Below are 14256 nucleotides of genomic sequence, written 5' to 3'. Positions count from 1 at the left end.
TCCCGCTGAAATAACCATTTTATAACAAGTCGTCTACAGGTCTACGATTCAGGCCATTAAAAACATGTTTTACCATCTGGCACTTGTTGAGTTCTATGAGGTATTTCTACAGTCTGATAGGTTAACATAACCTCCCCGCCATGCCAGTAATTAGGTTCATATAATGTGCTCGTAAATACAGTAACAGGAAAATTAGATTCAAAAGCGAACAAGAAATGTATACACGTATACGAAGCGAATAAAGCTATTAAGCCAAAAACCTGTTAAACTAGCACTAAGAAGTTATGTGGACTTAGTATCGGGTGTCAACATGGAAATGCGCAAGATACAACTTTATACACAATACATTAAAATCCACTTGTGTATAGTGTTATATTGTATTAACGGCCAGGGGGCATTTCAGGGGTCTAATGAAGTCTCACAGCTCACGATAGACTGATAAACTATAAAACCCAGCTTTTGATGCGGAATGCACTGTGTAGTGAATATAATGTAGCACATTATATATTATTTATAGTTCTAGATATTATGTAGTTACTACATAATATTACGTAGTTACTACATAATATTACGTAGTTTACGGCCCACAGTTGCGTTAAATTTGCGTAATTAATTCACCAGATGCAGCAAGACTACATTATATATCACAAAGAACGGAGCACTATAAAACATTTGTCAAGTTTTACATTGACTGCGCTTTATACCGCTCTATACACGAACGGGAATAAAGTCTCCTTATACCTCTTAATTGAGAGGCGATTATGCGATAATATGTGACTTTTTTATAGTCACTTTCTATTATAAATTATAGCAATTATTTACGTGAGCTGTTATGTAATTAGAGAGGTAGTTAATTAATTAATTAATTAATTATAGCCAAACGGCTGCATAATTTTTATACTTAATACATAGTATTAGTATAGCTTGGTAACCGTTTTATTTACGTATCAATCTAAAACATGGTGCAGCCTCTACTAACTTACTAAAATATTATATAAGGGAGATGATTCTTCTGGTCAGATATAACCATTCATTATTGTTAATAGTTTTATTTAAAATATTGGGTATATCTGTTAAGAACAAAGCCGTATTCATTTTATTTTGGTAGTTATTGTACTTAGTAACAAGAACTTCAAAGTGAAATAACAATTTCAAAAGGAAACGGAAATATGTGATCGATAACAAAACAATTACAGTAACTTACAGTAAAAATCGGTTGTGGCAATTCAAATTATAACATTAAGATTAAAAAAATATGTCTCTGCTGGAGTCTGGACCCCATTTTTCAGTTTTTCGATATTAATAAATCTGTTTATCAGGCTTGCTGCCCAAATATTAAAGTAACAAAACTTCACAATCATAAATTGTTTTAACTCTACCAACACTGCAGAACAATTAACCTTATCTAAGAACTAGCTCTAACAATCTGGTATGATGCATGCATTAGAAAGAAGGAAATTTGAATCCTAAGATGGTCTCTTTTAGTCTCTAATAGGAAGAGTACATCCACAGACTTGTATTATCATATGAGCAGCTACAATTCCATTCCGTACACAATCCTCTAAGGGCTTGTTAAGAGCGTAACTTGCGAGAAATCCTGAAAAATAGGGTCATCATTACACAGTCAGGAACTCATAGAAATTCTTTTGAAATAATGGAGCACTGCAGCGACGAAGTCTACACTATTCAAGATGTATGAGCTATTTTATCACATATTTCAGCTACCACAGAACTAATACGAACTAACCTCCAACGAATCCATCACCAGCACCGTTTGTATCGACTATATCCTCCGGGGATATGGGAAGGACTGGATACTCAGTCGTTTTACCCTCTGAACGTCATGAAATTAAGACAGTCAGCCGGTCACTAAAATTAACTTTGAATTTAATTTTGGCCTGCCCTTGGCCTTGTATAATGTATATATTATTGTAATAACAAGTTGCAGGCAATTCGTAAATATGATAAAACCTGATGGTACGATTTCTCACAATCAATCAAATTCTGCCAAAGTAACTTTACACCAACCTGAATAGACTAAGACAGGGTCTTCTTGTTGAGTGATAAGCACGATTCTTTTCCTCTTCTCATTCACCTTGGGCATGTCTGCAAGCATTCGTATCATATCATGTAACTCTGTTGTATTGAACTCAAAGTTTTTAGCAAGGGTAGCCGCTTCGTCGCTATTCCCCACAATGATATCGCAGTAGGGGAGAACTTTCTGCATAGGTTCCTTTGGGTGAGTTAGTGCTTTCATGCTTCAAAAAGTGCTGTTGTCATCATGCTACATCAGCCGTCAGCTTGGTTATCACAGCTCCAGCAAAAGTAAGAATAAGAATGAATAAAAAATGAGATATTCATGTCCTCCAGGCAAGTATCAGTGTTCAGTTTGTTGCACATTTTCTTTCTTATGCATTTTGTCATATTATTATTTATATGTCATATTTTAACACAGTACAATATCTGACATGTGGCGTATCATATCTGATGAATTAGGACTAAAATAAGGCTCGCATACTCAAACACAAAATAACGAATCTGTTTAGCAAGTGCAAAAAAGATAGCGCTTAAAATGTGCAGCTTTTTTTGAAAAAAACATTGATCATTGATCAAGCTCAAAAACAGATTATTCAGCACGAGAATCTCCATGTAATCAACAACATGCAGCTTGTCATACTTTTAGTACAGCTTGCAGATATCAATGATAGGCATATCCAAATATGAACCTTGAAAAGAGAGCTGAGATACGGGGCGCTGAGGTTTAACATGAAGCACTTGTTCTTCTCCACAGCATGTTCACCAATAACAACCATCGTGTCAGACGAGAAGTTCAGCATGAAACCCTGAAAGCAAACAAAACTAATACATTTACCCATAACATTTTCAATCTTCAAAAGTTCGACTCTGTCGAACTAAAGTGCGCTACCAGCTACCTGGACTTAAGTTCGACACGTACTAAAGTTCGACAAGGGAACTTCGACTGTCGAACTAGAGTTTTGAAATCTCCGATCTCAAGCAAAGATCCTTTACGAGCTTGAAATCTATTCGTTTGTTTGTTTCCACTTGTCTCATGCTATTCAACTATGTGTGAATATAATCTTTATAATCCATAGCTATGAACATTCAATGGACCTTTACTGATAGTTGAAATTCGACATATGACGTCATCTAGCGTCATCTAGCGTCATCTAGCGTGAAATATCGCCAGATGATGATAGATGACGCTAGATGACGCTAGATGACGCTAGATGACGCCAATTAGCGACATTGTCGCTAAGTGCACGGCACCTTTCGAATGTCGCTATCTAGCGCTATCTAGCGCTATCTAGCGCTATCTAGCGCTATCTAGCGCTATATGACGCTATATGACGCTAGATGACGCTAGATGACGCTAGATGACGCTAAGCACGCAGCACTGACGCCAGGCGACAGATAGCGCTATTTTCATAAAAATTCTAGGGACGACATCTAGCGTCATCTAGCGTTATATGTTGCCGCGACATCTGACGCTATCTGACGCTATCTGACGCCATCTAGCGACATCTGACGACATCTGACGCGACGACATCTGACGCAGGCGACATCAAGCGCTGGATAGCGGGATAGGTCAGTTTACGACAGTTCACGCTATCTAGCGCTATATATCGCCAGATAGCGCTATATAGCGTCAGATGTTGTTGCGACATATAGCGCTAGATAGCGCTATTTGGCGTCATCTAGCGTCATCTAGCGTTATATGTTGCCGCGACATCTGACGCTATCTGACGCTATCTGACGCCATCTAGCGACATCTGACGACATCTGACGCGACGACATCTGACGCAGGCGACATCAAGCGCTGGATAGCGGTATAGGTCAGTTTACGACAGTTCACGCTATCTAGCGCTATATAGCGCCAGATAGCGCTATATAGCGTCAGATGTTGTTGCGACATATAGCGCTAGATAGCGCTATCTGGCGTTAGATAGCGCTAAATAGCGTTAGATAGCGCTAAATAGCGAAGAATTTCGGGTCGTGTCAGTCCAGGCTATTTAGCGCTAGATGTCGCTATCTAGCGCTATATGTTGCTGCGTCAGATGTCGTTGCGTCATATAGCGCTAGATATCATATCCTATCACAGTAACAGTAACCCTAACCCTGTGTATGTGTGTGTGTGTGTGTGTGTGTGTGTGTGTGTGTGTGTGTGTGTGTGTGTGTGTGTGTGTGTGTGTGTGTGTGTGTGTGTGTGTGTGTGTGTGTGTGTGTGTGTGTGTGTGTGTGTGTGTGTGTGTGTGTGTGTGTGTGTGCAGCCTGTCTTTCCCCACCCAATCTTTTTTGTTATTTTTATTTTGTATGAAAATTAATTTTTACTGTGTATGAAAATTAATTATAATTTAAGTGAGAATGATATAACTATAAGCTTGCGCGCGCGTCGAAGTCACCCAACTATTACACTCGATTTATTAAATATTCGGCTGAGTGGAACAAAATATTAAATATCGCTTAATCAAGGGGTCGTTTACATATTATAATTATATAAGGGGCCTGATGCCGCCGGCCGGGGTTTTTCAAATTATTACGCTTACTAGTGTGATTGTGACATAATACTGATAGCTTAATAGCTATGTATGGAATTGGAGGACTTCGCCGCTTCGACACGCCGCGCAAACTAGCATTTTTGCTTCGCATTGAATCGATCGTCGTCGATCGATCGTCGTCGATGGAGCAACGATCTCGATGGATTGTCATCGTCAATCAATGTATGGAACTGATTACTAACAATGAGGGGTCGTTCACATACTCCGTAATCAGTTTTACCATAGCTATTATGTCAATATTACACTAGCGTAATCAATAATCATTTGGAAACCCCAACCTCCTCAGCTGATTACGTTATATGTAAACGACCGTCGACCCTTAACATTTCGGGATCGGAATTAACGGGTGATACTCGTAAAATCTTTGTTCCATATATTAGGACCGTCGACGAGTCCAACTCGGCGCGCGTCCTGGTAGGTTGTAAACCTACAAGATCGGAAAAAAGCGGCACGTACTAGATTTCGACGAAATTTATACAAGTAACTAACATCGTTGATTCATGATGCCAATCTTTCACAGCTCAGTGGTGCATATCATCTCGCCGAAAAGCATTATTAGATGCCGAGAAGCATTTTTGGATGCGCGGCGCGACACAGTTGACAGTAGCGCATCTCGCCGATCTGTGAAAGCCTTATTGAGTGCGCGGCGCGGCACAGTAACGCATCGCGCTACAAGCGTAGTTCGTAAACTGAAAACTCTTGGGTACGATATATGATTATGTTCATAAACATAAAATAAAGATTCGGCGGAATGACAGGCTGAGCGCCGCCCAGTAACCTTGATAGAGTTTTTTTAAAGTGCCCGGCGAGGTGTTTTTAAACTGATTGATATTATGACGCGGACAATAAATTAGTCCATCCCCTATTGCGGGGGGGGGGGGGGGGGGCTTTCAATCTATCAAATTTCCGTTCGTCACACTTTACCACGACAACGAGGAAAAGACGTTTGCAGCAAGGGTTGCTTGCGCCTGCGGGGGTTTTTTGTACAATCAGTAGTGCATGCGCGTGTATTTTGATATATTAGAAGTAACAGGTGAAGTCTTTAATATATTGGTCATGAAGTATGTACTTAACACGACAACAGACAAGCGTATCACCTCTTTAATCACAGATATAAGTCACAACCAATTAGATCTAAGATCAGTGGGTGCCTAACAAAAAAAAACGAAGTAAGTGCTTGAAAAACATATCTAAACAGTATACAATTAATATCTTGGCTTGTTATTTCATTTCTTTGAATTGCTTCGATATGAGCTATATCTTCAAGTAAGTGCAAAGCTTGATGCGTTGATTTATCCTTTATTGTGTGGGGAAGACGTAGTTGATGGTTTTCAACAATGATGCCATAGGGTCTTCGTCCTTGAATTTTCTTTTCCAGATGAACTGAAAAATTATGATTAATTTTTACGAATAACTTATCTGCAATAGGAAGGTCAAAACGCTTGAAATGGATATTTGAGCTTCGAATTAGTAACGACTGTTTTTTTATATTCTTACCTCTTCAAAATAAGAGGGGAGTGCTGTTCTTGAGGTTCCTGACTCATAGACGCTGTTGTCAGCACTGCGCGCGCGCGCACGAACCTTCACATTAGGGTTCGTGGACTTGAACTCTGAAACAAGCGCGCCCGAATTAAGTGGCGCGAAAGCAAGCACATGGTTAGGTGAAACATCGTCAATATCAATTATTATATCAACTCCAAAATCCACTAAATTTTCGGACAGTTGTGAAAGCCCTATTGGAAGGTTTTTTGATTCACAAATTTTCAGAATGATCTCATTCAAGGAACCAAAAATATATCCGAATAATACGTCAAAAATCCTCGAATTTCGATAAAGTACGCAAGTTTTAGATTAACTTTTGCTCCCGCAAAGCCACGCATCACCAATTTTGGCACCTATGCGAAAGTCACTGATGATTCCAAAAACGTATGATAAAAATTTATATTGTAAAAAGGCTCACACTCTCCATAAAATGTGAACAAAAATTTTGAAAATCCGAGCAACTTTATTTTTATCGTGCACCTCCAACTGGAAAGACGAAAGGTATAAGGTATGACTATGACATCGTCAACATTCGCCAAACCATCAAAACATTGATTTTCTATCACGCGCCGCTTTTTCTCAAACTATTAGTCCAAGCCAAGAAGTACGAAGTAGCGCACGTCGCTTCGGGCTAGTCCATTAACAATGATCAAATAATTTACTTGTTCGTACAAAATTTAGCACATATTATACGTTACTAAATTGCAAGTTATTCTGCAAATTAAGCTATAAGCGTTACTGTGCCGCGCCGCGCATCCAATTATGCTTCTCGCTAGATCTGCGAAATGCGCTTCTGTGCCTCGCCGAGCTGCGATGAATTGACATCGTCAATTAAGGCTAGATAACTTTGATAGCTTTGGGGTGAGGGTTTGGATTCACATGTGACATGATAGCCATGTGTCTACGCGTACTGCGTGGACTGTCGCAAACCGACATTATTCATTAGCTAGCGCTAGTTTACGCTAGATAGCGCTAGATGGCGCCGCGCTATCTAGCGCTAGCTGTCGCCACGCTAGATAGCGCTAGATAGCGCTATCTAGCGTGGACTGTCGCAAACCGAAATTCTTCATTAGCTAGCGCTAGTTTACGCTAGATAGCGCTATCTAGCGCTATCTAGCGCTAGCTGTCGCCACGATATCTAGCGCTAGATAGCGCTATCTAGCGTGGACTGTCGCAAACCGACATTCTTCATTAGCTAGCGCTAGTTTACGCTAGATAGCGCTAGATGACGCCGCGCTATCTAGCGCTAGCTGTCGCCACGATATCTAGCGCTAGATAGCGCTATCTAGCGTAAACTGTCACAGACCGACATTCTCCGCTAGATAGCGCTAGATAGCGCTGCGTCAGATGTCGTTGCGACATATAGCGTTAGATAGCGCTAGATAGCGCTAGATGTCGCAAAAAAAAAGGCGGAAATTTTATGAAAATAGCGCTATCTGTCGCCTGGCGTCAGTGCTGCGTGCTTAGCGTCATCTAGCGTCATCTAGCGTCATCTAGCGTCATATAGCGTCATATAGCGTCATATAGCGCTAGATAGCGCTAGATAGCGCTAGATAGCGACATTCGAAAGGTGCCGTGCACTTAGCGACAATGTCGCTAATTGGCGTCATCTAGCGTCATCTAGCGTCATCTAGCGTCATCTATCATCATCTGGCGATATTTCACGCTAGATGACGCTAGATGACGCTAGATGACGTCATATGTCGAATTTCAACTATCAGTAAAGGTCCCATTCAATTGACCTCAGACTAAATTGTTAGTTAGCGGAATTGTAGACTTAGCGGAGAGATAATAGACTATCGTGGTAACTCGTACTCCGTTATAACTTATATATATTATATCTAGATTGCAGTAGAGTACGCTATATAAATATCTACCATATACCACACTTTATATTATCACAAACGACTAGTAACCGAGTACCCAATACTCACTGGGTTCATCTGCCATTGAACCCAGTGATAGCCATTGGATCACATACAGAAACTATTTGTCGATCAACTAGAGTACGAACTAAAGTAGGCTATCTGGACTTTAGTTCGACACGTACCGAAGTTCGACAGGGGTGAACTAAAGTTGTCGAACTAAAGTGCGTGTCGAACTAGAGTACGTGAATCCAAAAATGCTAATACAGCTCAAACAATTTAAATCCACTGCACCTCAATTAGAAGTTTAAGAATCAAATTCTAATAACTAATCCTCTGGATAACAAGATAATTTCAATACCAAATTTTCATAAAATGTACGGCGGGTAAAACAAATTCTCGAGATGAATGACCACTGACCGACATGTAGAAGAAAGAAGACTCCTCCAAACATCTCCACACGCTATCAGACACCAGGTGACTGTGTTTGTAGAGGTTAGCAGCGTCTAACCTGGTCACCAGAGATCTGGAGTTAGACCCTGATGATATTAGCACAGCACATAATCCTGTTGTAGCTTCAGGGTCCACCATGTACTCTGTTCTGCAGCCTTCTCGTTCTAGCTGTTCTCTCATGTCCTCTCCTACTTTGTCACCACCTTCATAAGAGAATATTATGTTATAGGATAATATCAAGATAACCTTTGATCAGAAGATGATGATGCGACAAAATGTAGTTAATTTCTAGTTCTATTTTTGATTTTGTGTTTAGGTTTACCACTGTATAGTGTATAGTACAGCTTGGTATTAAAACGACAAATATTGCATGAAATCTTATTGCATACTATAAAAACAAACCAATGCATCCGACAATAGTGGTTGCATGTTTTTTTTTCAAGTACCACTGTGCTATTCGTAAGGCATTCTGTGTCGCTCCTCCAGGTATTTTCTTCACTTTATACCGACAACCGTTCAATAACTCTGCATATCTTGGAGGTTTTTAATCTTGACAGTTCCAACTAAGTTGAGGCCAAATTACTGTTTTTGTAACTAACTTATTATTAGTTAATTAAAGCAAAGTGAAGGTATGATCAAGAATTTTAAATGTGAATGCTAAATTTAGTCAATACTGATTACCGTACCAAGTCATAAATCAAATTTCACGAAACGGAAAATTTTAGATATTTTACATGAGTCAGAATGCTCACATTTCTTTGTGTTTCTCTTGAGCTAAGATTCCATCATTTTCCTTCAAGCCGTATCTAAAAGAACATGGTTTCATGTCATCAAAATAAATTATCAGTGTTTGTGGGCAATACTAGTTCGGGTCTCTGAGAGAGGCGGTAATAAATGGAGAAAAACATAAAATAAAAAGCTGGCAGTTTCGTATAGTGTACATAATTCTACACTGTCTAAACTATTTACACTGTATATACCTGTCCAGGTACTCCTGATCAACAATAGCTGTGATATCCAACAGAGGGTGAACAAGTCCAAATATCATTTCTCTGCAAAGAAATAAAAAAAAGATATTATGTGAATGTAGACCAATAAGAAAGATACTGCAACTCTATCGTAATTGAAGCTTAAACAGGTTAACGTATACATAGGTTACCAAGAAACGTCAAAATAACACAATAATCAACACGAGATGAACACCTCATAATATATATAAGATCATATTATCATTAATTACATTAATTACATCATTATAATATTATAAAGCTGGATTAATTTCAAAGTCACATACAGTATGAGCAGCAAGGGGCTCTGCACACCAGTAGGCACAAATAATAGGAAACTTAATATTTTGTTCAATATAACAGCTCAAACAATTGCATATTATCCTAAAGTAGATAAGATATGCAGCAATAAGGTTCATGTGGTTACTAACTGGTTTATGGTTTGAAATGTGAAATATAAAACCTTCATTTGAGACGGGTCACAATTGAGCGGACCAAAACCACGTACCATATTATAAAGTGTGCGAACTAGACCATTATTATAAGAAAGATTGCGTCTAACAATCCTATAATTACATGACAAAAATCCCAATTATCGTTTAATTGATTACCTGATCAGACTTTGTAAAGTAATTATTAATCACTGGCAAGCTGCACCACCTGATAATCAGGACCACTGATTCTGGAAATGAAAATAAGATTGAAAGCAAGACCCACCTCCTTCAACTGACCCCATACACAACTCAGACACAATGTAAGACAGGAAGATAAGCGGTACCCTCATACCCTGCCACCCTGGAAGACGCTGAGACAATAAGACTAGCCCCTCAGTTGAGACAACAACCACTGGCCCACTGCGTGGTATCCACTACGTCATAATGAGGGTTTAACGAGATTAGGAACCAAAGCCTGGAACTTTAGAAGTTCGGAGGAAATATTTTAGTTATTATCTGTCCTAACGAAGTGAACATGTAAGTGAACCCCGCGCCGCGCATTGTTGTGTCCCTAAGTAAGGGTTACATCTTGGTGACATTATATTTTGATAATTTTAAATTTGTGTGTTTTAAATGGAGGTGGTCAGGTGTTACACAGTGGGCCAGAATAGGGGGTAGGCTATATTAGACATGTTAGTACCATCCAAATATGTCTGAAAGGTGTTCTTTAGACTGCTTTGGCGCAACAACAAAAAAACGATCCAAACCAATTTCAAGACCCTACTATACACAAAAACTGAGAAAAGCGGGGATTTTTAAATTATGCTCCTTGAATTTGTAGCCCCAAAATGCCCCAAAATGCCCCAAAATTCAAAATTCCTTACACAAGCCACAAAACCAGTCTTGGGGTATTTTACTTGTAGCTGAACGCTTCCAAAACTTGTATTTAAAAATTTCATCAAGCAAGAACAAAGGATGGCCGAGTTATAACAAAAATATGTATGCCAATATTTCGGCATAAGCCCCAAATAACATTGATTTAGCCAATTAAATAAATTGGTAAAAAATCGGCATTTTAAAAAATGCCCCTAATTTGCCCTAATTGATTTTCCTTGTATCTTGCAGGGAATCCTCTAGGCTTTCAGATGGTACTATGGAATAGGGCGGCAAAGGCCGGCAACACAACTATTTCTGTGTTGGAAGGCCAAAAATGTGCCTAAAAATGGGACAAAAACTCAGGCTCATGTCAAAAATTGGCTTAAAAAAATTGGCCTATGAGGTTTTTTCCAATAAATTAAGTCTATCTGAGAGTTGTTTGGAGATTTCTTTTATATTATCACATTTATTAATTTGAGGAACAGACATCAGAGTAAGAGCTATTTTTCACTGCCAAAAAGCAAAAACATTGGTTTTGCATTCTGTAGGGAAACAGTTTTCCTATCAGATCATTTTGAATGCATCTTAAACTGATAAACTCAATTTTGAGCCTAATATAGCATGGTGGCCCACTGTGTGTTAGTGAGTCTGGGGGAAGAACTATTACCTGTAATACGTATACCCCCAGAACTTGTACCACTTACCCAATACCCATGCTTTTAGTATTTATACAATATCGTCTACAACGTTCACCCAACGTAATGCCTCATGAATCATGATGTCGATTGTTTTCTATTCTCATTGCTGTATTGTGTATGTACTATTTAAAAAAGTTAAAATCAAATCAAATCAAAAATCATGTAAGTGCGATGAGTGCAGAATCGCACTATTGACCTAATACCGCACTTTTCTGCACCATCGACCGATATTCGTTCTTTCAGTGAAGATTGTGCACTTTGTAATGCTGTATACAATAAGAAAAGATCGAGATACTCATAATTGTGATTAGGGTATTTTTGCATGAAGTAACATCAAAAACATCGGAAAGAAGGTACTATTTCCAAAAATCAGGAAAAACACATATGGGGGCCCGGGGGGGGGGGGGGGGGTTTAACTTGATATCAACTCCCTCATGTAGTAAAAGCACTTTAAAACAGCTAACAGTAACACTATGAATATATTTAGAATTGAATATATTATGTTATAAGTGGGGAAAATACTGAAAAAACAACAACCTATTTTGAAATCGGAGGGAATAATACCTGTATTTATGAGGTTGATGCCCCCCCCCCCCCCCCCCCACATATTATAGAACTATTTTTCCTCCAAAAAATGTACCCAGAAATCTTGGCGAATGAATAACTCCTCAAGCTAGATCTAGATCTCCAATCGAAATTAACAATTGAAATTGAGTCACTTTAGTACGCTTAGATGATATTCAATTTGCAGCATTTTTGTTTATTATACACACATAGTGTCGGAATGTTATGTTGTAACATTACAGCGTGATAAAGCTTTCGCTGACGTTAAGGAAAGGAGAGATTGTCCAGCAAGGGTGTTAATTAGCCGCAATCCTCCCAAGATAAAATACGTTAGGATCTTAAGATTTTTTAGATATCATTGAGCATAAGCAGTGATACAACGTATCTCGGGATGATCCGCAGAGTCTCGACTAGTTTCGGCTTACCGCCATCAACAGGATCGATGAATCATCTCAAATTATTTGTTATATAGTAGTGTTGAAAGTATTAAAACTTTTAATACTTTTTAATACTTTCAACACTACTATATAACAAATAATTTGAGATGATTCATCGATCCTGTTGATGGCGGTAAGCCGAAACTAGTCGAGACTCTGCGGATCATCCCGAGATACGTTGTATCACTGCTTAAATGCTCAATGATATCTAAAAAATATTAACATTACAGCGTGGAATTCCTGCCTAAAATATGCTCATCGCTAGCTCATCTAACCTCAGTCATCCTGCCTATCTACCTTCTATGAGGTTAATTCTAGAATGTTACATCTTGTATTGTCAGGAAACTCGGTGTAATACACTCACCTTGTAAGTTATTAGATGTATTAAACTAAACAATCGTGTATTGTAAGTTGCAACCTTATATATACTACGGTGTTAAATATTCCAACCTGAGAGTACCTAAATGCTTCAAATTTGGCTAATGCCTAATTGCATAGGTTAATTGCGGTTTTTTTTCCTCAAAATTTGCTGCACATAAAATAATTGTAGGCAGGTATGAGATCGCATTATTTGCAAACATTTTACCGCACCTATAATCTATATCATATTATATATTATATCATATTATATATTAAAGTCACTATTGTGACGGTACATAAGAACTGTTTAGACAGAAACTAAGTGTGAAGGGCCTGAACGGAACCCCTCGGTTTCAGTTCCTTGTTTAACACTACCGTACAGTTGTCCCTGCTGTATTCAGTATATCTTATCATGTTTCACGCTCACACAAGTTATCAAGCGAACGTGACTCAAGTAGACTGTAACAGTGAAGTGAATGCAGTACCGTTGACATTTCCAGTGAAGTAATATCTCATGCTCACGTACGTCTCGACCATGGTTATCAGCTTATCAGGTACTGATAACAGCTCCTTAGAAGTTAGAGGTAGGAGCGGCATGGTGCAAGGAGAAGTATGGTACAAGACAGAGGAATGTAAAAATAGCTGCTTATCGAACAGTTTGCTGTTTGTCTCCTTCTAAAACTAGAGGACATGTCCCCCGAGAATAACGACCCTGTCTAGTGTGGAAGTACGGGAAATCCCCTTAGTGACGGTGGAAACTCACGATGTGGTAAACAGGTATTTCAGGGCGAGGTTCTGGGTAATTGCACTCCAGCCCATTCGGAGCCCTGCGAACCACAACGAAGGCTATATCAAGTTATCATGACGCCGTATATCGTACATATTGTACTATGTACACTCAGTACAGTCTACTGGGAACCTCGTCTCCACAACGATAACGAAACATAAGCGAATTAGGAATTATAATTTACCAAAATGAAATACCTTACTAGGGAATATTATGACTGGGTTTTGGAAAATTCGCCATATTTTTCCCGGTCATTAATTTTCCCAGTCATAAATTAACCCGCTATAATGTTCCCGAGTAAGGTAAACTATTAACTAATAGTAATACATTTTGATGCTTGGTGGGTTTTGGAACATTCCGCCATATTTTTCCCGGTCATTAATTTTCCCAGTCATAAATTAACCCGCTATAATATTCCCGAGTAAGGTATGTCCGGTTACAGAGAGAACCATTTAATAATGTTACCTGTTAAACAGACGACATCAAAGGGATTAGATTTCAAATGACGTTAACATGACGTGTTAACATGTGTTCAGATTTACTGGTAGTTTCAGGCTTCAAATTTCGTCATGATTCCAGGCTAGTTACACTAGTAATTGAATATCTTCGATTCAATAAGAGGAAATTGGCATTGGTATCTCAATGGGATACGTATA

At 38.8% G+C, this 14256-nt stretch overlaps 1 protein-coding gene across 3 annotated transcripts; it reads right to left on the bottom strand.

Annotated features, from left to right (window-relative positions):
• Window positions 1–1103: 1103 nt before the first annotated feature.
• On the bottom strand, window positions 1104–14191 carry LOC134825298 (adenosine kinase-like). Of its 3 annotated transcripts, none has more exons than XM_063837481.1 (9): window positions 14066–14182; window positions 9418–9489; window positions 9190–9243; window positions 8840–8970; window positions 8405–8640; window positions 2727–2843; window positions 2029–2221; window positions 1748–1834; window positions 1104–1597 (listed from the first exon to the last, which is right to left on the bottom strand). In XM_063837481.1, exons 2-9 carry the CDS (start codon window positions 9483–9485, stop codon window positions 1482–1484), a joined length of 1002 nt encoding a protein of 333 aa, XP_063693551.1. In that variant the 5' UTR covers window positions 9486–9489; window positions 14066–14182; the 3' UTR covers window positions 1104–1481. The 3 variants fall into 3 exon arrangements, with proteins under 3 accessions (XP_063693551.1, XP_063693534.1, XP_063693542.1); XM_063837464.1 differs by having other exon boundaries at window positions 1145–1597; window positions 2029–2233; window positions 14066–14191; XM_063837472.1 differs by lacking the exon at window positions 14066–14182 and adding an exon at window positions 10162–10244 and having other exon boundaries at window positions 1153–1597; window positions 2029–2233.
• Window positions 14192–14256: the final 65 nt, after the last annotated feature.

The sequence above is a fragment of the Bolinopsis microptera genome, chromosome 1 (genome assembly GCF_026151205.1).
Source record: "Bolinopsis microptera isolate Bmic1 chromosome 1, MBARI_Bmic_1.0, whole genome shotgun sequence".
In the NCBI taxonomy this organism is placed as follows: domain Eukaryota; kingdom Metazoa; phylum Ctenophora; class Tentaculata; order Lobata; family Bolinopsidae; genus Bolinopsis; species Bolinopsis microptera.
The sequence above is the reverse complement of the archived record's forward strand: the minus strand, read 5'-3'. Positions and strand labels throughout refer to the sequence as shown.